Source organism: Ceratina calcarata, unplaced genomic scaffold (genome assembly GCF_001652005.2).
Source record: "Ceratina calcarata isolate Rehan_Ccalc_2016 unplaced genomic scaffold, ASM165200v1 scaffold329.2, whole genome shotgun sequence".
In the NCBI taxonomy this organism is placed as follows: Eukaryota; Metazoa; Arthropoda; class Insecta; order Hymenoptera; family Apidae; genus Ceratina; species Ceratina calcarata.
This window is the reverse complement of record NW_017155624.1, coordinates 1,936,650-1,958,311: the sequence shown is the minus strand read 5'-3', so window position 1 is coordinate 1,958,311 and position 21,662 is coordinate 1,936,650. Positions and strand designations below refer to the sequence as shown.

The 21,662-nt window shown below is 35.2% G+C and overlaps 7 protein-coding genes and 1 long non-coding RNA gene across 10 annotated transcripts in view; 5 read left to right on the top strand and 3 right to left on the bottom strand.

Annotated features, from left to right (window-relative positions):
• Positions 1–6,880, bottom strand: part of Hph (HIF prolyl hydroxylase) — a 12,988-nt gene extending 6,108 nt beyond the window's left edge. For both annotated transcript variants that reach the window (XM_026813417.1, XM_018024369.2), the window contains exons 1-2: positions 5,736–6,880; positions 4,808–5,511 (exon numbers count right to left, since the gene is read on the bottom strand). In XM_026813417.1, coding sequence (XP_026669218.1) covers positions 4,808–5,511; positions 5,736–6,123 — 1,092 coding nt within the window. In that variant the 5' untranslated portion in view covers positions 6,124–6,880. The remainder of the gene's footprint in view (positions 1–4,807; positions 5,512–5,735) is intronic.
• On the top strand, positions 12–3,924 carry LOC113464318 (uncharacterized). Its single transcript, XR_003389148.1, has 2 exons — positions 12–2,842; positions 2,935–3,924. It is a non-coding gene; the product is annotated as an uncharacterized LOC113464318 (long non-coding RNA).
• On the top strand, positions 6,862–10,599 carry Ttc30 (tetratricopeptide repeat domain 30). The gene is made up of 9 exons (XM_018024366.2): positions 6,862–6,969; positions 7,039–7,104; positions 7,170–7,508; positions 7,574–7,709; positions 7,792–7,956; positions 8,026–8,294; positions 9,489–9,896; positions 9,968–10,352; positions 10,425–10,599. The coding sequence occupies exons 1-9, from the start codon at positions 6,904–6,906 to the stop codon at positions 10,565–10,567; spliced, it is 1,977 nt and encodes a 658-aa protein (XP_017879855.1). The 5' UTR covers positions 6,862–6,903; the 3' UTR covers positions 10,568–10,599.
• LOC108624823 (nucleolar protein of 40 kDa) lies at positions 8,141–9,345 on the bottom strand. The gene is made up of 2 exons (XM_018024373.2): positions 9,106–9,345; positions 8,141–9,029 (listed from the first exon to the last, which is right to left on the bottom strand). The coding sequence occupies exons 1-2, from the start codon at positions 9,220–9,222 to the stop codon at positions 8,367–8,369; spliced, it is 780 nt and encodes a 259-aa protein (XP_017879862.1). The 5' UTR covers positions 9,223–9,345; the 3' UTR covers positions 8,141–8,366.
• Positions 10,600–10,815: 216 nt separating the features above from the next.
• Positions 10,816–11,895, top strand: LOC108624807 (26S proteasome non-ATPase regulatory subunit 9). Its single transcript, XM_026813392.1, has 4 exons — positions 10,816–10,944; positions 11,092–11,191; positions 11,273–11,460; positions 11,519–11,895. Exons 1-4 carry the CDS (start codon positions 10,834–10,836, stop codon positions 11,744–11,746), a joined length of 627 nt encoding a protein of 208 aa, XP_026669193.1. The 5' UTR covers positions 10,816–10,833; the 3' UTR covers positions 11,747–11,895.
• Positions 11,896–11,937: 42 nt separating this feature from the next.
• LOC113464312 (uncharacterized) lies at positions 11,938–13,371 on the top strand. Of its 2 annotated transcripts, none has more exons than XM_026813394.1 (3): positions 11,938–12,052; positions 12,123–12,464; positions 13,154–13,371. In XM_026813394.1, exons 1-3 carry the CDS (start codon positions 12,035–12,037, stop codon positions 13,190–13,192), a joined length of 399 nt encoding a protein of 132 aa, XP_026669195.1. In that variant the 5' UTR covers positions 11,938–12,034; the 3' UTR covers positions 13,193–13,371. The 2 variants fall into 2 exon arrangements, with proteins under 2 accessions (XP_026669195.1, XP_026669194.1); XM_026813393.1 differs by lacking the exons at positions 11,938–12,052; positions 12,123–12,464 and adding exons at positions 12,483–12,665; positions 12,736–13,077.
• A 106-nt stretch (positions 13,372–13,477) lies between these two features.
• LOC113463793 (putative methyltransferase-like protein 15 homolog) lies at positions 13,478–15,444 on the top strand. Its single transcript, XM_026813391.1, has 2 exons — positions 13,478–13,661; positions 13,920–15,444. The coding sequence occupies exon 2, from the start codon at positions 14,210–14,212 to the stop codon at positions 15,356–15,358; it is 1,149 nt and encodes a 382-aa protein (XP_026669192.1). The 5' UTR covers positions 13,478–13,661; positions 13,920–14,209; the 3' UTR covers positions 15,359–15,444.
• A 31-nt stretch (positions 15,445–15,475) lies between these two features.
• On the bottom strand, positions 15,476–20,417 carry pug (pug C-1-tetrahydrofolate synthase, cytoplasmic). The gene is made up of 13 exons (XM_018024341.2): positions 20,365–20,417; positions 19,801–19,866; positions 18,778–19,113; positions 18,621–18,713; positions 18,388–18,529; positions 18,194–18,305; positions 17,513–18,078; positions 17,143–17,446; positions 16,864–17,081; positions 16,328–16,791; positions 16,002–16,254; positions 15,736–15,921; positions 15,476–15,675 (listed from the first exon to the last, which is right to left on the bottom strand). Exons 1-13 carry the CDS (start codon positions 20,400–20,402, stop codon positions 15,586–15,588), a joined length of 2,868 nt encoding a protein of 955 aa, XP_017879830.2. The 5' UTR covers positions 20,403–20,417; the 3' UTR covers positions 15,476–15,585.
• Between the last annotated feature and the right edge of the window lie 1,245 nt (positions 20,418–21,662).

The following is a 21,662-nucleotide window of genomic DNA, read 5'->3' as shown; positions in this document are numbered from 1 at the left end:
ATATACTATTTTGCAAATTATGAGAATATTTACTTCTTGTAATCTTGTGATAAGACTAAAATAGCAAATGAAAAATAATTCTGATTGTACTCCATGTACACCTTATCTTCTTCAAGTCACTCGCCTTGTCTCGAAATTACACGAACATTTGCGTTTAGCTGGGAGTGGATACCAATTACGCTTATGTTACCCGTTCTTTATTAATGATCCAGAACGACAAGCTCCTTTCACCGTAAAAGGTAAGTAACACATATGTAGCTGCAATTATTCGATAAGAAGAAAAAGAAAACTATCAGCCGAAAAGAAAACAGTTCTTCTTTCAAGCGTTCGGTTTTAACACGTTTAATATTGACATCGACGATTTTAAATAACGATCGTGCACAGTTACATTCATCTTGAAAGACAATTGACACTAAAAGCTCTATCGCCGAGCTCATCGTTTTGTTTTAGCGATTAAAGAAACGTTCGTATAATCAGTTAACTATTATCTTTCTCGATTTCCGTCACGTCAATCGTCGATGGAAATTGTTCGAGTAGATTAAACATGAAACATACTATTCTTTCCTAGTGCGCCAATTATAACACTACGATTCTCTGGGTACAATTGTGTAATTTTCTAGGCACGTATGCACATCTAGAGGTGCGCGATTCCTGAAAATACGCTTCTTTTCTAACAGCAGCGTTATCTTCAAAGATAATTAAATTTATTAACTGGCAACAACCGATACGATATAAGATAAAGTGCAGCGTTATTGTACATTCTACGTGTAGCTCACCACGTTCTTTAGATAAGGAACGTAGCCTACCAAAAGTAATAAATATTATCGTAGAGAATCATTACTTACAGGTTATCAATATTATTTTATGGCATTCTACAGAGGCTGACGCTGAAACGCATTGAGTTCTAAATTCTATGATGTAAGTTGTAATAGCGTAGCGCGGCGTATCGAAATTGCAAGCGAGTGGCACCGATTGAAGTCAATGTGAATCAAATGTATCTCAGTGGGACACCATGAATGGAATTTTACTTGGCATTACCTCATTCGATTAAACAGGAAACCGCAAATGCTTTCTTCAAACGCGTATTGAAAGATACAAATTTAATATATGTGTAACTAGATTTCTGAAGACTTTCCTTGCATACAGAAATACTGATATTAATTTTATAAAAATAATTTTTAAATGGCTGGTGACTACACAGATAGATTGCGAGTGAGCTGGATACTATTACGAATTCAGTAAAAGCAATAAGAAGCAGAGCAATATTCACTCCTTATCTAAATTCGCAGTGCTCTGCTCGCAATACTATACAGAGACTGCGTCACAATCGGATTTTTAGCGTTTGAACGACGTCCAAGAATTATTTCAAACGTAGTCTCATCCGAACGACTTCGTTATAACGTGTCAACAGGACGTTGTAGTCGATATAATTACCTAATGAAAATACAATTAACTAATACAATAAATTGATCGCGAACAGGAAAAACGTGAACGTATTGATTACTTCCAGGCGAAGCATTACGTGATTTACTAGGGGGAAAACCGTTTGCTCGACGTTTGTTTCGCAGAACTGAAGAGCCAAACATATGCGTTCGTTACACTTTGAATTTACAAAATACAGCGTGAGTCATTCATTAGAACCGTGCAATTGCTACGAGGTGAATAATACCTTACAATTTCGTGAACCAGCAGGCTTATTATCTTAAAACTGCAAGACGTAGAAAACTTAATTCGTTGAAGATGTCTGCACAAAACAGAAGCTGCCATAAATATAAACGATTTTAATTTTCTTCGCGGAAACATTTTAGGATTCCTCGTACGCCGACCGCGGAAAATTGTATTATTACCTTTGTTAAGTTTACGTAAAGCGTAAACACATGTGCGTACACATGTGCGTACAATAACTAACAATAATAATGACGTGAATCTTTAAACTTAAATTAAAAAGTATATTCTGTACTATTCAGAATTAAAACTTAAAGAAGTTTTTATCATTTCCACGCCAATCTGTAAAACCTAATCTTTCAGAGAAAGTATTTAATATTCTACATAAATCAACCAAACGAAAGTGCGCGTTTATTTCATTATCAGTCTCACTGAAATTGTTCTGTCGTAATTTACCGCGTCTGTTGCGCCATGAAAATGAGGAGTTTCAAGTTGTTTAATTGTAATTGATCGGTCGACTAAAATTATTCATATTTATCAACACTTTCGATAGTTTCAAGCATATTTTCCTAATTCTCGTGAAAGTTTCCTTGTTGTAAAAAACAAATAGTAAAAAATCGAGGCATTTTAATTATGATCATTATAATTGCAAATCACATGGAAGACGCATTAAGACGATCGGAAAGTCAACAAGCGAACCGGTAAATACCCTTGAGGAGGAGCCGCGGTGAAGAATTAAATGGTCCCAAGTCACGATTGGCATACTCTCAACCGTTCTAACTATATATGCAAATATACATACATGTACATACATATGTACCTCGCCGATTCTTTCACCTTCACGAAGGTTAAAAGAACGAGATGCAGCTAGCCATTTGTAAAGATTTAATCTGAAGTGAACAGCCTCGTCACAACCGCCGAATATAACAGTTTTAATTTTAATTGAAAAAGAGAAGAGTTTATAAATTATAATTGTCTCTACTTTAATTATTAATTTCAAGCGTTGAAGGTTAAACCATTTATTAATGTAAAGTTATTCGCTTTTTTCTGGTCCATAGAATTTATTAGGTATTCGATACTACGACAATGTGCATTTATGTGAAGATCGCATTCTTAGATTATCATTATACGAAGAAGTTAATTAATCTGATATAAACTACTTCTGCAAGTCCAATCAGTGAGTTCTTAATGGAGAGACAAAATCCGAGTATCAATGTAATTTCAATTAATTTTAATTTTGTGATAAGAAAGATCATGCTCTATTTATAGTTTAGAAAGAGAAAGAAGGGGAAATTTTTGATAAAAGAGAAACGCGAAGAACAAGTCTTTTTAATAGAACGGCGTCGCGTGAACACGATGCTAATTGGACATTCCAATTCGACGATGGATTCGGAACGTAAGACAACAAAAGAATTCAAAGTACACCGAATATTTTCTAGCAAGCTATAAATGGAAGCGGCGACAGAATTGCGTGATACATTCTGGCATAAGAATGTGTGTTTGGGTAAAATTTGTTTAGTCTGGAAGCGGAGAATCGACTACGATACACCAGACTGTGGAGCCATATATTTTTAAATATGTACGAAGAAGAATTTTACATTTCGCGGTTCACCACACTGACCATTAATATTTCTACTTCTCTCAACACCGTCTCCTTGCATTGAACTCTAACGCAATTTCAAGTGTGTTTACTACAGTGAAGATAAGCAATCAAGAAGATGACTTATTACAGGATGTCCGGTAGTATAACTAATAAAACGAAGAAAGTAGACATAAAATTGTAAATATGAACTTGCTTCGAATACTTAGTGTTTCCAGTTGCACATATGTAATTCTGTAATAAACTTTACAAATCCCATCAGCCACTACTATTCGTAAAGTCCATCGACTTCAAAATTACAATAAATGGTAATATCATGTATGGAGAACAAATTAATCACGCACGATGTATGTTTTATATACTGAATCAATGAGAACAGAGAACAATACTTACACAATTGTTACATTTTATTGATTTCTCTTATTTTCTAATACTTAACAACAAAAAACAATGCTCTTATTTTTCAGTTCATCCTAATGAATCAATTTTTTGCGATTATGTATCACCTATTTGTTGGCTGTACATATTATCAATAAGATTTATCACACATTTCATGTACGATACTCTGTACGAAGTTTCTATCATAAAATACGAAAGGCAGAGCTCGTGAAAGACAAGGAGAAAAAGAATAACGAGGAGCGAGCCAGCCGTACGGCGTACGTGACCGACTGCACTTCGTTCAAATCCCACTACCGTTTCGATTCTCCCGTTCAGTACCCGAGCTACCCAAAAGATCGTTGCAATTTCGGGATCCTGACCTTCTCTGCCTACCATCGCTTCGCCCCTCTCTTTTTGGACCGCCTACTACAAGATTAAACGCCGATGATTACAGGGACGAGTGAGGGGTCTTCTTTTTCACCGATAAAGCAGACGCCTTGCTGATATCATTCATTCGGATTTTATAACGAAACAGGAACCGTGACGTTTTAAGAATCAATGACTAATTCTGTTTTTGGTTGCGTGGACGCTGCAGAATGCGATAGATCATTTTCTTTCCTTGACACATAATATTATGCGAATGATTCAAATTCTTTCTATTCTCGGATTTCTGTTCACAGTTCGCTTTCTACATTAAAACGAGAATTGACAGATGTTTTCAAAACACAAAATGATTAGGATCTAACGCACAATTGTTCGATAAGTCGAAGGATTAAATATCTGACGAACTCCGAATTTTGCAAGTTTAATTTTGTATCCGATGTTTGATCTGCATCACGAGTTTATTTTGTATGCGAATATGCGTTCAATTTTATATTTTTCGTATAGCAAATAAATGTATGATTTTCTAAGAAAAGGTACGTGGAAATATGTAAACCTCAATATCGAAACATTAGATAGTACATGAATTATAAATACAGCTATGAATAGCTGATTAATCAAACCAAGAATCTGCATCTGCTTATTACAAAGTATAAAGTGAAGACTAATAGAGACTTATTGCTGTGATAATTTAATTGAAACGGTATTATGAAAAATATATAATTATTTAGATTAAGCAAAAATGAACAAATTATCAATAAAGATGTGTACATCGTCGCTTACCTTTGTTCTTCCATTGATAGTGTAATTGCTCATTTTCCCATTGTTGCACATTTTGTTCGCCCTCATGATGACTGCATCAACTTGAGATATGAGCATCCCAATGTTCTGACACTGTTTCTCTTTTCCATCAAGCCACGTTATTTGATCACCACGAATTGTTTTTAAATCATTCGCACTCGCTTTATTAGAAACTAACTGTCCATCTTTAAATAAACCAGCACTATACATATTCAAAACTTCGTTCAACACTGCGAGACCCTTCTCTGCTCCCAGGAAATTGTCTACCACACACATCCCATATTCGTTCATGTCCCTGATCACGTTTCTGCTCATATCGTCGATCAGTTTTTCGAGATTATTTTTATTGTTGTGCCGAAAGGGTGGCAGAAAATCATCTTGCTCACTAGTCAAACGAACTTCAGGGAAATTCTTCATACCGTTATGGTGCTGTTGAGTAGGCATCTCTAGTTCATTGTCCTGTATATTACGAAGAATCCCTGAGCTTTCAAGAGCTGGATTCAACGATTCAGTTCTGGCACCTAAAATCGTGTCCTCAGAACTTCCTTCATACGTTATTGGTGAAGTCCATCCATCTACTCTGCTAGTACGAGTACCTTTGGCCTTGGTGTTACTGGATTTCTTCTTAGAATTTTGACTTCCCTTGTTTTCCAATTCTGCTGTTACTTCTGCTTTTTCGTCAGTCCCTATAAACAGTAAACCGTGCACTAACTTCTTAGACGAGACGAACTAAACAAAGAAGTACAGAAACAAATTTTGTGTACGTTCATTTAATCAAAATGTTAAATATTGAAAAATTGCCATGGAATGAACATCTTGATAGAACCGAGCATACATTTGACAGCCATATGATTTAATTATCATAATTTCAAAAGAGAAAGAGAAACATACTGAAAAGTTTACCACGTACCTCCAAGATGTAACGCCTTATTATGCTGAGCAGCGTCCGATCCTCGCGTTCTTCCCAATGTTGTCTTCTCGCTTAGGTTAGAAACCACTGGATTAGTTGAATTCTGGCAGCTTTTTAGGATAGATTCTTTCGATGATTTCAAAATGATGTTTTGATTAGCGTTCGAAATAATGTTCGGGACGATCGACTCTACGGAGTGAGTCGTGCAAAATTGTTTATGACGTTTCCAGTCCCGTCTCTGATGTTCCTTACTGCAGTAGAAGACGGCCTTGCACCGTGAACACCTTAACAGCTTGTCAGTCCGATCGCAGACAACACAGCTCACCGCTGCTCCAATTTGAACAACACCGCCGAGTGTCTGCGCACGACTGACTATCGGTCCGGACATGTTTCGTCGTTTATTTCGCGGCCACGAGTGCCGACGACATTTCTCCAACGAGGGAAGTCACACACGCACTCGATTTGCGTACAGGCTACGGTACTAGAGCGCTATCGAAACGACGGGATACCGCAGTACGCTTATGCTTATATACACGCACGATCGCGTTTGGTTTACACACGTCTACGTATATATACATATGTTATCGGATCTGCAAAAGACTTATTGGCAAAACAGTGATCAGAACAGCGATTCTTAATGTCGTTAGATGTTAGATCTTGCTTGCACGTAATGCCACTGCAGTACAATAACGTACACGTGCATTCATCGATACTTCGAGTCACCCTGCTCCTCCTTTCAGTTCTTTTGTCGAGCGCCACTTTATATAGCCACGATTTTGCAATGAGGAGCATGATTCGTTAAATTTGCAAAGACCGTAACTATACGCAATTGTAAATGCTTGAATGTTATACAATTTTTAAACATAAGTAACGTAATAATTAGTTCAAGAGTAAGAGAGAATTATGTATCTACTTATATGTACAGAACGCAATAAAAGGTCTTTAAAAACGAAGATTACGAATATTTATTATTCGTGTTACTTTGAATCACTAACTTTCATTATGTTTTCAAATCTAAATGTAAGAAATTCCCCCTATGTCTAAAAAAGCCATTGTTCCCATGGTTACAATATTCTCCTTTATATCACAACATTACCTACCGTATGTATACATTAGGTGACTAAAGCATTTAGGAGCTGATGGTGCACAGAAGTGTTATAAAAAAAGGATGACTACTTTCATACAAAATGTGCATATTAAAGATGGGGAATACACAAAAACTATTTACTCAATGGTAGAATACACATTAATATTTTATGCTAGTATTTAAAAGTAGTCTTAATTATCTGGAAGTCGTTTTCAGATTAAAGAACAACGATATTCGGAAACAATAAAAATCTTACTCACACTTCTAGATTTTTATCCTACCGTATGTATACACAGAAACATGAAATTTATTAAAGCATTATACCGTTTAAGTAAATTGTTTTGCAGTCTAGACCTTGTTTGTCCCTCCTCGCTCACTGTTATTTTTATACACAAGATTTCATAGCTTCAGCACATTGCTATGAAAAGTTAGTTCAATTATGTCCAAATGAGAATATATACAAGTTGCACCATGCTCAATCTTTACATCAAGCTTGCATGTATCAAGAGGCTTGGACAATATGTTCCAATATTGTTCATCAAAGCAACTTAGAATTCAAAGTAAAGAAGCTACAAGCAGCTATAAAATATGGTCAAGAAGATATGGTTGCTGCAAAAAATCTTGTTGATCAATGCCCAGCGGATGATGTTGATACAGAAATTAATTTAGGATGTTTATTGTATAAGGTATCAAAAAATATTTAAAGAATAAGATTCCTTTACTAGGAGATTAATTTCTACTTTTCTTTTAGGAAGAACAGTATGAACAGGCTCTAAAAAAATTTGCAAACGCATTACAGATTGCAGGTTTTAAGCCACATTTATCATATAATGTGGCACTTTGTTATTTTAAATTAAAAGAGTATACTGCGTCATCAAAACACATTGGTAAAAGTCATATAATGTTTAATTAAATCTGATGTAAGCTACAAGTTAAAGTAATTTATTTTAATTCGTTACATTATATCAGCTGATATCATCGAGCAAGGAATAAGAGAACATCCTGAATTAGGAGTAGGCATGACAACTGATGGAATAGAACTACGCAGTGTTGGAAATACATTGACGCTTCATGAAACAGCTTTGACAGAAGCATTCAATTTAAAAGCAGCCATAGAATACCAATTACAAAACTGTAATTATGCTTCGTAAGTGAAGTTTTTTTTATAATGTATCTATTACGAACTTTATTCACTGCTCGCAGATGAAGCAGCAAAAGAAGCATTAACAGATATGCCCCCAAGATCTGAAGAAGAACTTGATGCTGTTACTTTGCACAACCAAGCTCTAATAAATATGGATACGAAACCAAGCGAAGGATTTGAAAAACTTCAATTTTTATTACAACAAAATCCGTTTCCACCAGAAACTTTCGCAAATTTATTACTGTTATACTGCAAATACCAATATTATGATTTAGCAGCTGATGTTCTTGCGGAAAATGTTCATTTAACGTACAAATATTTAACGCCTGTGAGTACGATCGCATGTAACGTGTATATGTTATGAAGAAGTCTTTCATAGTAGTGAACTTTAATGAATATTTTATTCGTCAGCATGTCTACTTCTTGAATGTTTACATTTCTTCGAATGTTTGTCTGAACTTCCTGAATGCTTCCTCTTATGAGCTTTCATGTCATGACTAGAAAAACTGTCGCTCGAACTATTACTACTAGAAGAACTATCATACTTCTTCTTTTTTTTCTTTTGATCCTTGGAATATTTCTTTTTCTTCTTTTTGGCTATCTTGTCGTCGGAATCGCTCTCATCTGAATTGCGTTTAGCTTTCTTTGCTTTCTTTTTCTTCTTTAATTTCTTTTCTTTATGTTTGCTCTCCTTCTTACTTGTATCAATTTGTGTTTCAACAGCAACTTCTTCAATCTCTGGGATCAATTCATACTTCTTTCCATCAGGACCCATAAAACAATCTTTCGACAAATGACCAGCAATACCACATTTCGTGCATGTAGTATTAAGCACCGCTTCTAAATGTATAGCTTTACGTTCGTGCCTCTCAATAGTTTTCTTTCTTTGCATATCTCTTTGCCATTGTACTCCATTTGGATCTAAGTCCATACCATTTCCCTGATTTACATATTTCATAGACAACCCTATTTTACCATCATCTCCAATAGAAATAACTTTACACCACACACGTTCTCCTTTTTGTAAAACTTCTGCAACATCATCAACATGAGCAGAGCTTACCTGGTCAAATTGCAAAAAAATCCCTTGACTTATAAAATACAAACGACTATATCAATTTAAACAAATTCAATAATACCTGTGATTTGTGTATTAAACCTTGAGAAGAGCAACCGGGAATTCTAACGAAAGCTCCGTAATTTTGTATCGATGCAACTTCGCCGAGAAATAGTTGATTCAACTTACATCCCGTCATTCTTATTTCGACAGAAATTTTCGAACTTATATAGCAATTCGTTGTTCAATATTGGCGATAATATTAATAAATAAGCGTTAGGCAGGCTTGAGTCGATGGTTAGGTTTGTCAACAATGTTCACTGCAGGGCTGTAGTAAGCTAACTGATTTGAGGGTACGAACGAAATGAAGAACCATGCACTATCCATTTTTATCCCTTTTCCGCACACGATTCATTAAATTTTAGACGGATTTTATGAAATTTACAAAAATACGTTTATCCTCAGTATTTGTACGATTTCCTGGATGCTTTAATTACGCAACAAACTTCGCCGGAAGAAGCATATCGGAAATTTGACGATCTCGGTAACAAGCATATGGAAATATTACGAAAAGCAACTAAGCGAGTACAGGAAGCACGATTAAATCATGATGACCCAGCTGTTAAAAAGGCTGTGAACGATTACGAAGAAGCTTTGGAGAGATACGTTCCAGTTTTGATGGCACAAGCCAAAATTTACTGGGAGCTCGGGAATTACACACAAGTCGAGAAAATTTTTAGGAAGAGCGTAGAATTCTGCAACGAACATGATGTATGGAAATTAAACGTAGCTCATACCCTTTTCATGCAAGAGAACAAGTTTAAAGAAGCGACAGGATTTTACGAACCGATAGTTAGAAAAAAATACGATAACGTTAGTTATCTCAGTCTCAACTCCATTTATACATGCTACAAGATCGATATAAAATGATATTTAAATTTCAGATCTTAGATGTAAGCGCTATAGTACTTGCTAATTTATGCGTAAGTTATATTATGACGTCTCAAAACGCTGAAGCTGAAGGTTTGATGAAGAAGATAGAAAAAGAAGAGCAAGCAGTCTCGCGCGAAGATCAGGATAAAAAACTGTTCCACTTGTGTATCGTAAATTTAGTAATCGGAACATTGTATTGTTCTAAAGGAAATTACGAATTCGGTATATCTAGAGTAATGAAAAGTTTGGAGCCCTACAATAAGAAATTAGGAACGGATACTTGGTTTTACGCGAAACGATGTTTCCTTTCTCTTCTCGAGCAATTAGCTAAACAACTAGTAGTTTTAAAAGATACAACGCTTCAAGAGTGTGTACAATTTTTAGAGCATTGCGAAGGTATATTGCCTTGTCGTATCAGATAAAATATTCAAGTGCTGTTCAGAATTACTTATGATTTTCCCGTTTTAGTGTACGGGAGGGATGTGATAACAGTGGTGGAGCAGCCTTTTGACATACAAGATATGCTTTCCATTACTCCGCAAAGCAAACAGACAGTCATTTACGAAGCGCGATTCTTGAAAGCTTTATTTTCAAAATTGCAAATGTCTTAATAAACGTATATTTACGTATATAATGCTTATTAAACGTGTAAAAAATAAAATATACGTATTACATAAAGTATATCTGATTTTTATTCAATTCTCCCTGTTTAATTAAATTTTTGGAATCTTATTTTACTATAAAAACCTAATTAAATATACCCGATGTTCTACCAGTGAAAAGAACTTTTAAATTTATCTGTCTGTACTTATCAGACACGGGAACCTCTTCGAAGAACATATTTCACAATTTACTAAGTACACTACTGTAAATAAAGATGGTTGTCGACATGGAATTACAGGAAGCTAAGGATTACGTTCTTCAGCTTATGAAAGATAAAGATAAAATTGAAGCAGATCTGAAAGCTTTGGCAGAAGTCTTAGAAACCGTACGTACATTAAAATATATTATATGCTTATGAAAGATATCGTTTAATCATATTACCAACAATAAACCAACCTTGTTTTATAAGAGAATGATCTGTCAAATTTTTAATTACATGTTTATATTGTATTTGCGTTCACACGAATTTTAGAACCATGTTGGGATGGATGATCCGTTGGTCGATAGTGAAGGATATCCACGAAGTGACATTGATGTCTATCAGATCAGGCACACGAGACATAAGATAATATGTGCGTTTAATTATTATTACAATTTTCTCGGCTGAGATTTTATAAACTTGAACTTACTAGTATGTTGTTAAGCATAATTAGGTCTCAAAAATGATTATAAAGGATTGATGAACAAAATAGAGGAGGGCTTGCACAAGGTGCATGCTCTATCAGGAAATCAAGCAGAAAGTTCTATTCCAAGTACAACTAATGATATTCAAGATATGGTGCAACTGGACCCTTTTTTAAGAGTAAATTTAGTATCTCCAAACTCTCCAGCAGAAATAGCGGTAAGAAACATAATGTGAGTGTCTGAAAACTTGTTACTAATAGCTCTCTTTTACATAGGGTATTAAAGTTGATGATCTCATCCTTGAATTTGGCTCAATTGACTGTCGAAATTTTAAATCATTGAAAGATATTGGAACTCTGGTACAAAACAGTAGATATAAGACAGTTAATGTAAAAATTAAACGTGGATCTGATATCATAGCCTTGACTTTAATTCCACGTCCTTGGATTGGTAATGGACTTCTTGGTTGCAATGTAATACCATTAGAGATGATCGAAAGATAAAGTTTCTAAATGAAATTTTTGTTTATAATATTATGTTGATTTTGTGTGAATATTAATGAATAAAATAATATTTATACATTAATACATTTATAATTATTGTCATGTCGAACGAGCTTGTAGTTGGTATTAAAAAAATATTAAAACTATAATCCAGAGATGTTAGGCATTTAAACCTTGAAATTCTATACATATAATCTATCATTCCTTTGAGGATTTAAAGAGTTGCAGTTAGTATAAAATCAGGTAGATTCTAAGGAGCAACAATCAGTATTGGAAAACATTAGCAAGATGCCTCTCCCACTGATTGTAAGTTATTATCAATCGTAATTTCATATTACTTCGTTCCTAGATAACTATAAAATGATTTCGTACATAGGTAATACTGAATCTAATCGTTTGCACATGTCAAGTGTTAAGTCAAAGCAATACTTATGATTACTCTGACCAACGCCCATGGTCACTTGTTTATGCATTATATCCATTCTATAATACTGAAACGTTACTTCAAGTATGGAGAGGTGATAACGCAGTTGATATTTCCGCAAATGTAATAACAGTAACGCCGCAAGAACAAGAGCAGAGAGATTTATATTCCGAGGACGTCCAACGTAATAACACAGGCTTGAAGTCCCAAAATAATTTCTCTTACTTTTCAAACGACTCAAGAAATATAAATAAAGAACAATTATCAACGAACCGACAACGGCTTTCGAATTATGTAAGNAGCTTGTAGTTGGTATTAAAAAAATATTAAAACTATAATCCAGAGATGTTAGGCATTTAAACCTTGAAATTCTATACATATAATCTATCATTCCTTTGAGGATTTAAAGAGTTGCAGTTAGTATAAAATCAGGTAGATTCTAAGGAGCAACAATCAGTATTGGAAAACATTAGCAAGATGCCTCTCCCACTGATTGTAAGTTATTATCAATCGTAATTTCATATTACTTCGTTCCTAGATAACTATAAAATGATTTCGTACATAGGTAATACTGAATCTAATCGTTTGCACATGTCAAGTGTTAAGTCAAAGCAATACTTATGATTACTCTGACCAACGCCCATGGTCACTTGTTTATGCATTATATCCATTCTATAATACTGAAACGTTACTTCAAGTATGGAGAGGTGATAACGCAGTTGATATTTCCGCAAATGTAATAACAGTAACGCCGCAAGAACAAGAGCAGAGAGATTTATATTCCGAGGACGTCCAACGTAATAACACAGGCTTGAAGTCCCAAAATAATTTCTCTTACTTTTCAAACGACTCAAGAAATATAAATAAAGAACAATTATCAACGAACCGACAACGGCTTTCGAATTATGTAAGTGTTCACCAATTTTCTGTAATATAAATTGTTCATATTTTCTGTTTCTAAAGTATTTATTCTTATATCGCAGAGGAGCAAACGTAAAGATATTAGCTCTCAAAATGAATAACGTCCTGTGGCTTTCGATCGGACCGAACGATAAAGGAACGATTCACGCAAAATAATTTCTTTTTTGTTTTAAACCGTAGTGTCGCTATATTTCGCATTACATTGTGAAAGTTATATGCATGCTATATGCTTGTAGAAGATTGTCAAAAGTATATAAGTATTAAAGTAATATTTTACTCACATAATGATTCCATTTACTCGATCGCCGTAACCCGTGCAACCGTAACGGTCTCGATCACCTTACGCACTGTCAAAGTGTAGTGTTTTACTGTGACATTACAATAATTTTCAAATCTCGGGGAGACTAACTTCAGATGCCTAGTACATGAAACTCAAATAGCAGCTAACTTCTCGACACAACCCGGTGTTCAATTACATCCCATGTGGGCTATCATTGCTAACATGGGTACGTATAGAAATTATATGAAGCTGTTGGAATCTTGGCCATTGGATAATACAAAACCCGGCAGGTAATTTCATTGACTAATTTTAATTTATTATTCTCCTCTAAATTCTCAGTATTTCTTGATATAAATGTAATTGTAATCAAGTTAGTATATCTCTATAATTTACGTATAACTTTCGTTATACCAGGTTATCTTTATTATTACTTGCCTTAAACGTTTCAATTCTAAATGTAGTTGATGTTTTATCTGAGTTTTTATTCGTTTAATAGTATTTAAGTGGAATATTTGTTCTTACTGTATTGTCATTTATATTTATTTTAGGGATCTAGCTCAACATATACGTGATCAATTGAAGCTTGCATTTGCAAAGGGTGAAATTAGTGAGGTAAATCAGGAAGAGTGTGACCGTTATTACACCAGTCTGAAGAAGATTTCTACCAACCATTATGGGCAAATGTATAGACGTACCCTTGAGAGCAGTGCAACTGGATTAACGAAAGATCAGTGTAATTTAATGCTGTCACCAGAAGCAATACGTGTCTTCGAGGAAGAAAGTAAAGGGTTTTTCGCACGTATATCTTCAAAATTGTTTGGAAATATTATTAGAAAAAATGCTTAATGGGATGGTTCATATACATAGATATAGTGTAAGATACTTGAACAGAAATGTGAAGAATTTATGTTTGCAACAAAGTAACGTAATATATTTAGGGAGTAATAGGAAATGTAGTCAAGTAGCTTCTGAAGCTAGTAGCAATATTGAAAATGAAGTCCATGTGCCTGTTATGGCCAAGGAAGTGTTACAATATTTAGAACCTTCGCCAGGGAAGATTTTTGTCGACATGACGTTTGGTGCCGGTGGGCATTCTACAAAAATTTTAGAGAGTTCCGATGGCGTAAAAATATTTGCGTTGGACAGGGATCCTGTCGCATATGAGTATGCACAGAAGTTGTCAGAGAAATATCCTGGCCAAGTAATACCTTTGTTAGGGAGATTCTCTGAGTTACCGCAATTGCTTTGTAAATATAAGGTGGATGTCAATAGCATAGATGGATTTCTGTTTGATTACGGTTGTTCATCTATGCAGTTTGATGTTGCTGAAAGAGGATTTTCTTTGTCAAAAAATGGGCCTTTGGACATGAGAATGGATGGATTTAGATGTCCACTTGAACCCACAGCTGCCGAAGTTTTAGATCTAATCACAGAAATAGATTTATGTCGTATATTAAAAATCTATGGTGAAGAGAAAGCTGCTAAAAAGATTGCACGTGCCATTATTGAGGCTCGACACATGTTTCGAAGTTTGAGAACGACACAAGAGTTAGCGCAAATCGTTGAATCTGTAATCACTGGAAATAGGCTTGATCAGCTTGGTAGGCAGGCTCATAGTGCGACGAAAACATTTCAGGCACTTAGAATTTTTGTGAACAATGAATTGAACGAAATTAATTATGGTATCGTTCTCGCTGGATCATACTTGAAGACCAATGGTCGTTTAGTAACGATAGCTTTTCATTCTTTAGAAGATACTATTGTCAAAAGGCATATCTCCGCAAACATACACGAAACTGTAGCTAATAGAGTGCCATTAAAATATTCAAATTACGGTAGAAATTTTAACAAAGAGGAAATGGCAAGATTCAACAGAATACCTTGGAAAATGTTACATAAACACGTAATAACACCTTCACCAGAAGAAGTGAATGTTAACCCGAGATCACGTTCTGCGAAATTACGAGCGATTAGTAAAGTGATTTAAATTATCGTCTTTATCATTAAATTTGTAAATACAAAATGTACATGTTTTTATTAAGATCGTTCAAATACAAATGGGAATCTATTGTATTTGATTTTATGTAGTGTACGCATNACTTATTATTGCTATAAAACTACTAATTGTTATAAATAATCAACAGCACGTAAAATAATTGATTACGCCCAAGACATTGAAACTTGTGTGTAAGAAAATAAGGAAATATTTAATATTTAAAACAAGCCTTCGATCTCGTCTGTCTCACCGTTCCAGTCCATATCGTAAATGCTTGGTCTCGTAGAAAGACCTGGCATCATCATTATCTAGAAAAATAATATTACGATTGTATATTATAAAATTTTATTAATCACCGATGTACTTACTTCCCCTATCATAGGTACCACGAAGCCTGCTCCTGCAGATACGAATATATCTGAAATATCGAGCTTGAAGCCTGTAGGCGCTCCTTTAACTGCAGGATCGCCAGTTAAAGAATTCGAAGTTTTTGCCATGCAAAGAGGTAACTTATCATATCCCAATTCACTGTACTTTTTGATTTTTTCTCGGACCTAGTAACAATCGTAATTTGTTTATAATTACACAAGTTACATATGAAGAAAGTAGCGGTTTACAAATTTCATTAATATACCTCATCTGTCAATACAATTTGTCCAGCACCATACATTTCCTTGGCAATGGTATTTATTTTTTCTTCGATACCGATATTAAGGTCGTATAAAAATTTGAAATTATTAGGTTTACTTGTGGCAGCTAAAACTGCATCTGCAAGTTGCGAAGCGCCTGGACCACCTTCGGCCCAGTGAGTGCATATGACTGCTTCAGTTGCACCGCTTTCTATCGCAGCTTGTCTCACTAATTCCAACTCGGCTTTCGTATCAGTACTGAAATAATAGTATACAATCTTTATATTTAACGTAAATTGTTTCGAATTAGTTTCGTAACGATGAAACTTACGCATGAGTGTTAATAGCGACAATGACTGGCACGCCATACTTAACTCCGTTACTAATATGCTTTTGAAGATTCGGTAGACCTTTTTTAATTAAATCAAGATTTTCCTGCACATATTCTTTTTTTAATGGAGAGCCGGTTATTACTGGCGGTCCCCCACCATGCATTTTGAGCGCTCTCACAGTTGCAACGAGCACCACAGCGCTTGGCACGTGACCAGATGTTCGACATTTAATGTTGAAGAATTTCTCCATACCTATATCAGAGCCGAAACCAGCTTCGGTCACTACAATGCCATCGGGTCCGACTAATTTTAACGCTATAGCATCTGCGATGATGGAAGAACAACCATGCGCAATGTTTGCGAATGGTCCAGTATGAACCATTACCGGTGTACCTTCCAGAGATTGCATAAGCGTTGGTTCAACTGCTTCTTTCAGTAAAATTGCCATTGCCCCAGTCATACCCTAAACATTATTGAAAAAACAGATTATTTATTTATCTATAAGTTCAGTAGTTTCGATAAAAGATGTACTAACAAAATCATCGGCAGTTAAAGGTTCTCCATTTTTATTGAAGGCAACCACCATGCTGCCAAGCCTTTCCTTCATGTCATCGACACTCGTGGCCAAAGCAAGTATCGCCATTATTTCTGAAGCGACGGAAATTCGGAATGATGTTTCTCGCGTTTTACCTTTTTCGGTTGCACTTTGACCGATGGTAATCTTGCGCAAGAATCGATCATTTGTATCAACCACTGTAAAAAGAAAGAGACTGTTTTACTTTATACATTTTTATATCGCTATTTGCTATAATACCTCGGGTCCAAGTGATGCGCTGCGGATCAATATCCAGTCTTGCGAATTTCCTTTTTTCCTCTTCGGTTAAGCTATTCGGGTCAGTTTTCGTGATACCCAATTTTTGCAAACGTCTCAATTGTATCTTCGAAAATTTCCTTTCATTCCTGATAGTGGGCACGAGACGATCGTAAAGAGCTTTATCTGTTTGAGTAGTTTCGTGGAAATATCGAGCGTCAATCTGAGCTGCTAAGAGATTATTAGCCGCGGTTACGGCGTGAATATCACCGGTTAAATGTAAATTAAATTCTTCCATAGGAATGACCTGAAATTAATATAATGTACTTTTCCCAGGAACACATGGTAATAAATTTAAAAATATTTCAAGTACCTGCGAGTATCCTCCACCTGCAGCACCACCTTTTACTCCGAATGTAGGTCCCTGACTAGGTTGACGTAATGTTGCAAATGTATTTACACCCTTTTGCCCTGTCAGTGCTTGTACCAAACCCAAAGTCGTAGTACTTTTACCTTCGCCGAAAGGTGTTGGCGTAATGCCGACAACCACCACGAGTTTCCCTTCTGGTTGGTCGTTTAATCGTTTTAAAACGTCCAAACGAATCTTTGCTTTATTGTTTCCGAAAGGCCTGATATCGTTCGGGAATAAATTAATTTCGTTAGCCAGGTTTGTAATTGATTTCGCATCTTGACTTCGTGATATCGTTATATCGCTAGGAACCGGCTTTTGCGGATTAATATTAAGAACTCTCAGATTCCATTTACAATTGGATGTTTTTTCTGCTGCGTTTTGAGCACTTATGACCGTGTTTTTCATTAGCATAGCCACGGTCATAGGACCGACGCCTCCGGGTACAGGCGTAATGTACGAAGCTACTTTCGCAACCTCTTCGTAATCGACGTCGCCTACTAATCGCTGTCCAGTTTTCTTAGTAGGATCTAAAAGTAAAATGCGACACGTTCTGATAATTAAGAAAAGCAGTAAGTTTCGAAATTGTAGTAAATAGAATCGAATCGAAATATCAATAAATACGATGCATGAAATTATATCCACCTGGCACGGAATTGATCCCGCAGTCGATTACGACTGCTCCAGGTTTAATCCAGCTTGCCTTAACCATCTGGGGTTGGCCAATAGCTACCACTAAGATATCAGCTTGCGAAACCTATAATCGGAATTAAACATACAGAGCTACTTACAGCCGTTCTACTGGTTCCTCGAAATAGTGTATGTCTCTCGCTACTTACAACTTGGGGAAGGTTCTTGGTCCTTGAATGACACACTGTTACAGTTGCATTATGCCACTTTAATAATTCGGCCACAGGAGTGCCGACGATTTTACTTCTGCCCAACACTACTGCTTGAGCACCAGCGATTTGCACTCCGCTCCTGATAAATATTATTTCGATTACTATACGTTACATTTAAAATAAATCGCTAGTTAATATGAAAAATGTTTTCATTAATTAAATGTAAATACATTTTAATCAGTTCGATGCACCCGTTTGGAGTACACGGATAGAATCCCGACATATCGCCAATAGCTACTTTCCCTTCGTTAATTGTATTTAATCTGTAAAAATATTATTTTAATGACATTTTATATTATAAACAAAAATAAGTTACGAACAACTTACCCGTCGACATCTTTTTCAGGTAATACTAAATTGGTAATCATATGGGAATCAATTTTATTGATACTGTCAAGCGGCATTTGTACGATAATCCCGTGAACGTCCGGATCATTGTTCAATTTATTTATTTTATTAATCAACTCTATTTCTGTCGTTGTATTTGGTAGTTTGATATGTTGCGCGGCGATTCCGATATCGTTCGCCGCTTTTACTTTCATCCTTATGTAGACATTTGAATCTTCCCTACCGCCTACTTGGACAATCGCTAAGCCAGGTACGAAATTTGGTAGCTTTTCCTTTAACGATTTCACATCTTTCACTAGGTTCTCACGAATTTTCCTAATAGATTAAGAAATTCGTGCAATATATTAAAAAGAAAAGAACTGAAAATATTATAATCGTAAATCAGCGAAGAATTTTTCATTTTTATATAATCTATTCTGATAGATATGTCGTTACTTTATTCGTATTTATAGATCGATAATTTATATAATGGATTATGATCATATATAGATAAGTATATTTTTAAAGTCAGCGGGCCTCAATGCGCGCGCACGCCCGTATGTTTTTCAAAGTGTAATAACAATTAATCCTTGGAGCGAAAAGGACTTTGCGTGTAATGATTAATCCTGTGCAAAGAATTTGTGTATTGTTAATTACTTTTTACGATTATATAATCAACTTTCAACACGTACGCATAACCTAACGTGGAAAAAGCATATTTTCATAAGGTAGGTTAAGATTTTTTAATCATTTCCATGATTATCCTGTTAAATATTGAAGAAGGTTAAGTCAATGAATATCGTCAATCTTTGTGTGAATATCGACAATTGGAATCTTAATTCGCGGTTTAACTTGCGTTTAGGAAAAAGTTTCAGTTAAAATGATTAATCCAAAGGATCGTGATCAAAGATCGATAAATTGTTCAAAGACTCAGTTTGAAATATCCAATATGTTTGAGTTGTAAGGCAGTTTAAAATGGATTTAATATGTTCTTTTCATTAGTTAAAACTTGTTATTACTTACTTTGCCAGTTCCGTGCCGGAAAGCACTGTGCCTCGGTTGCCCGTCGACATAACTCGATGGAAAAATCTGCAATCACAGAAAGAATCCTGTTCTGTTCCTACCGGTTTCCAGTAGGTAAGTACTTATAAAAAATCACCGTTACTAAGTATGCAAAACGGAATGTATATATCGGCACGATTAATGCGAATTTACTCGGAGATCGGTTGGTAGACGAATGTGAACGAATGAACAGTCTTGGTGTAAGCCAGTGTAAGCCATCGGCTACAGGCAATCAGTTGCCGACGACCGACGTAGGTACAACATATATACATGTATTTATCGTGATAGCGTATGTGAGTTCACACATTCAGACGTCCAGGCGATCGTTTGAACGCTTTGCTTTTAAGATTTACATAGAGCATTAATTACATACGAAATGGTAGTACTTAAAGGTTTGTTTTGAAGCTAACCGATCGTCATAGTTAATTTCTTTGATTTAACGTAATAAGTGTGATCACGAGTAAAAATAGCGTATTTTGGAAGATAAGATTAATGTTAAAGTATTATAAGAAATCTCGATCTTACTTGAAAATTTGCGGTATTCGTGTCATATGATAAACCATGATGATGATTCCGTGAGAACTAATGGTACTTTGATAAAGACGATCTTCATGGGGGGCAAACATATGATGCAAACAATGAAAAAAACATGTGAGTCGATATAATTTCGAAATTCCAGTTGATAAACTTTGACACAATTATTTAGAGTAAACTTATGAAGAAATCTTTGCTGCATAGTACTGCGAGGAAAACAATTTTCTTTCGTTAATTGGAATATTGCTTTGTATAATTCTCATAAGCGAGATTTGGAATAATTCTTATCGCATTGATATGAGAATAAATTTCGGTGTATAGATAGTATAGCTGTATTCATACACATAACTGAGAATGTTATTTTTACGTTGTTTTGATTAATAAGCGATTTATCAAATGTTATCAGTAACGTTAGAACTTCGCAATTACTTGCAATATGCAGAGGAACCGATCAGTATTTTAATATCGTTAAGAGTCACTGTACGAAATTTGAAAATTATATATTTTGATAAGCAATATTTCCAAAACCTCTAATGCAACGTATATTTGACAAGAATGTCAATTCCAAGAGAGTGTGATATTCATTACGAAGACGATTGCATGCTAAATATAATATGCTACATATTTTATATTGTTTATATGGTTATATTTTCACGATGTTTTATCTTATTGTTTACGTATGCGCAATATATATTTTAAATTTACCTTATTATACGTTGTTCAAAAAAAGGGAATTCTTAACAACGCGTTTGTTAAACAAAAGAAATTCGTAAAGGCTTGAAGTCATTTATTTCGGGCTTTGGGAACAGTTTCGAATTATAGTGTTCTCTGAAACTTTATGGGGAACTGCAAAAACAGCGCGGTCCCCGTTCTGTCCTATAATGCTTCAGGACCCGCGAGTCGATAAACCCATCTAATTTACCGCGGACAAGTTTCAAGACTAAGCAAAAACTAAATTTAATCTCTTTGATGTTATGACGATTAATTCTACTATCTGAGTGTTGTAACTGTTGACGAGCGAATAACCTTTTGAACTAATAAAATGTTACGCTAATCATGAGCTGGATACGACGACGGTCTGCTGCAATCTCTGCTTTCAGCTCCAAGTAAATGCGATCATTTCGTGTGCGCACATTTTATGCATTCCATAAAAAATATTGTATGTGATGCATTCATGCATTCAACTGTCTTGTACGAATTTCTTTTTTATCGTCTCAAGACATTTAAGGATGTATTGGCTATACAGTCAATCCCAAAAGTTTATATACTTCAGAAAAACGCATTTCCTA

Bases quoted from the DNA above. Each gene is read 5' to 3' on its own strand.
- LOC113463793 (XM_026813391.1), top strand. From the start codon at position 14,210: ATGCTTAATGGGATGGTTCATATACATAGATATAGTGTAAGATACTTG.
- LOC108624807 (XM_026813392.1), top strand. From the start codon at position 10,834: ATGGTTGTCGACATGGAATTACAGGAAGCTAAGGATTACGTTCTTCAG. The intron at 10,945-11,091 runs GTACGTACATTA...CACGAATTTTAG, and splicing joins TGGCAGAAGTCTTAGAAACC to AACCATGTTGGGATGGATGA. The intron at 11,461-11,518 runs GTAAGAAACATA...TCTTTTACATAG, and splicing joins ACTCTCCAGCAGAAATAGCG to GGTATTAAAGTTGATGATCT.
- Ttc30 (XM_018024366.2), top strand. From the start codon at position 6,904: ATGACTACTTTCATACAAAATGTGCATATTAAAGATGGGGAATACACA. The intron at 7,509-7,573 runs GTATCAAAAAAT...CTTTTCTTTTAG, and splicing joins TAGGATGTTTATTGTATAAG to GAAGAACAGTATGAACAGGC. The intron at 8,295-9,488 runs GTGAGTACGATC...GTTTATCCTCAG, and splicing joins CGTACAAATATTTAACGCCT to TATTTGTACGATTTCCTGGA.
- pug (XM_018024341.2), bottom strand. From the start codon at position 20,402: ATGGTTTATCATATGACACGAATACCGCAAATTTTCAA. The intron at 18,530-18,620 runs GTATTTACATTT...AATATTTATCAG, and splicing joins TGCATCGAACTGATTAAAAT to GAGCGGAGTGCAAATCGCTG. The intron at 15,922-16,001 runs GTATATTAATGA...GATTGTTACTAG, and splicing joins AAATTGTATTGACAGATGAG to GTCCGAGAAAAAATCAAAAA.
- LOC108624823 (XM_018024373.2), bottom strand. From the start codon at position 9,222: ATGACGGGATGTAAGTTGAATCAACTATTTCTCGGCGAAGTTGCATCG. The intron at 9,030-9,105 runs GTATTATTGAAT...CAATTTGACCAG, and splicing joins GTTTAATACACAAATCACAG to GTAAGCTCTGCTCATGTTGA.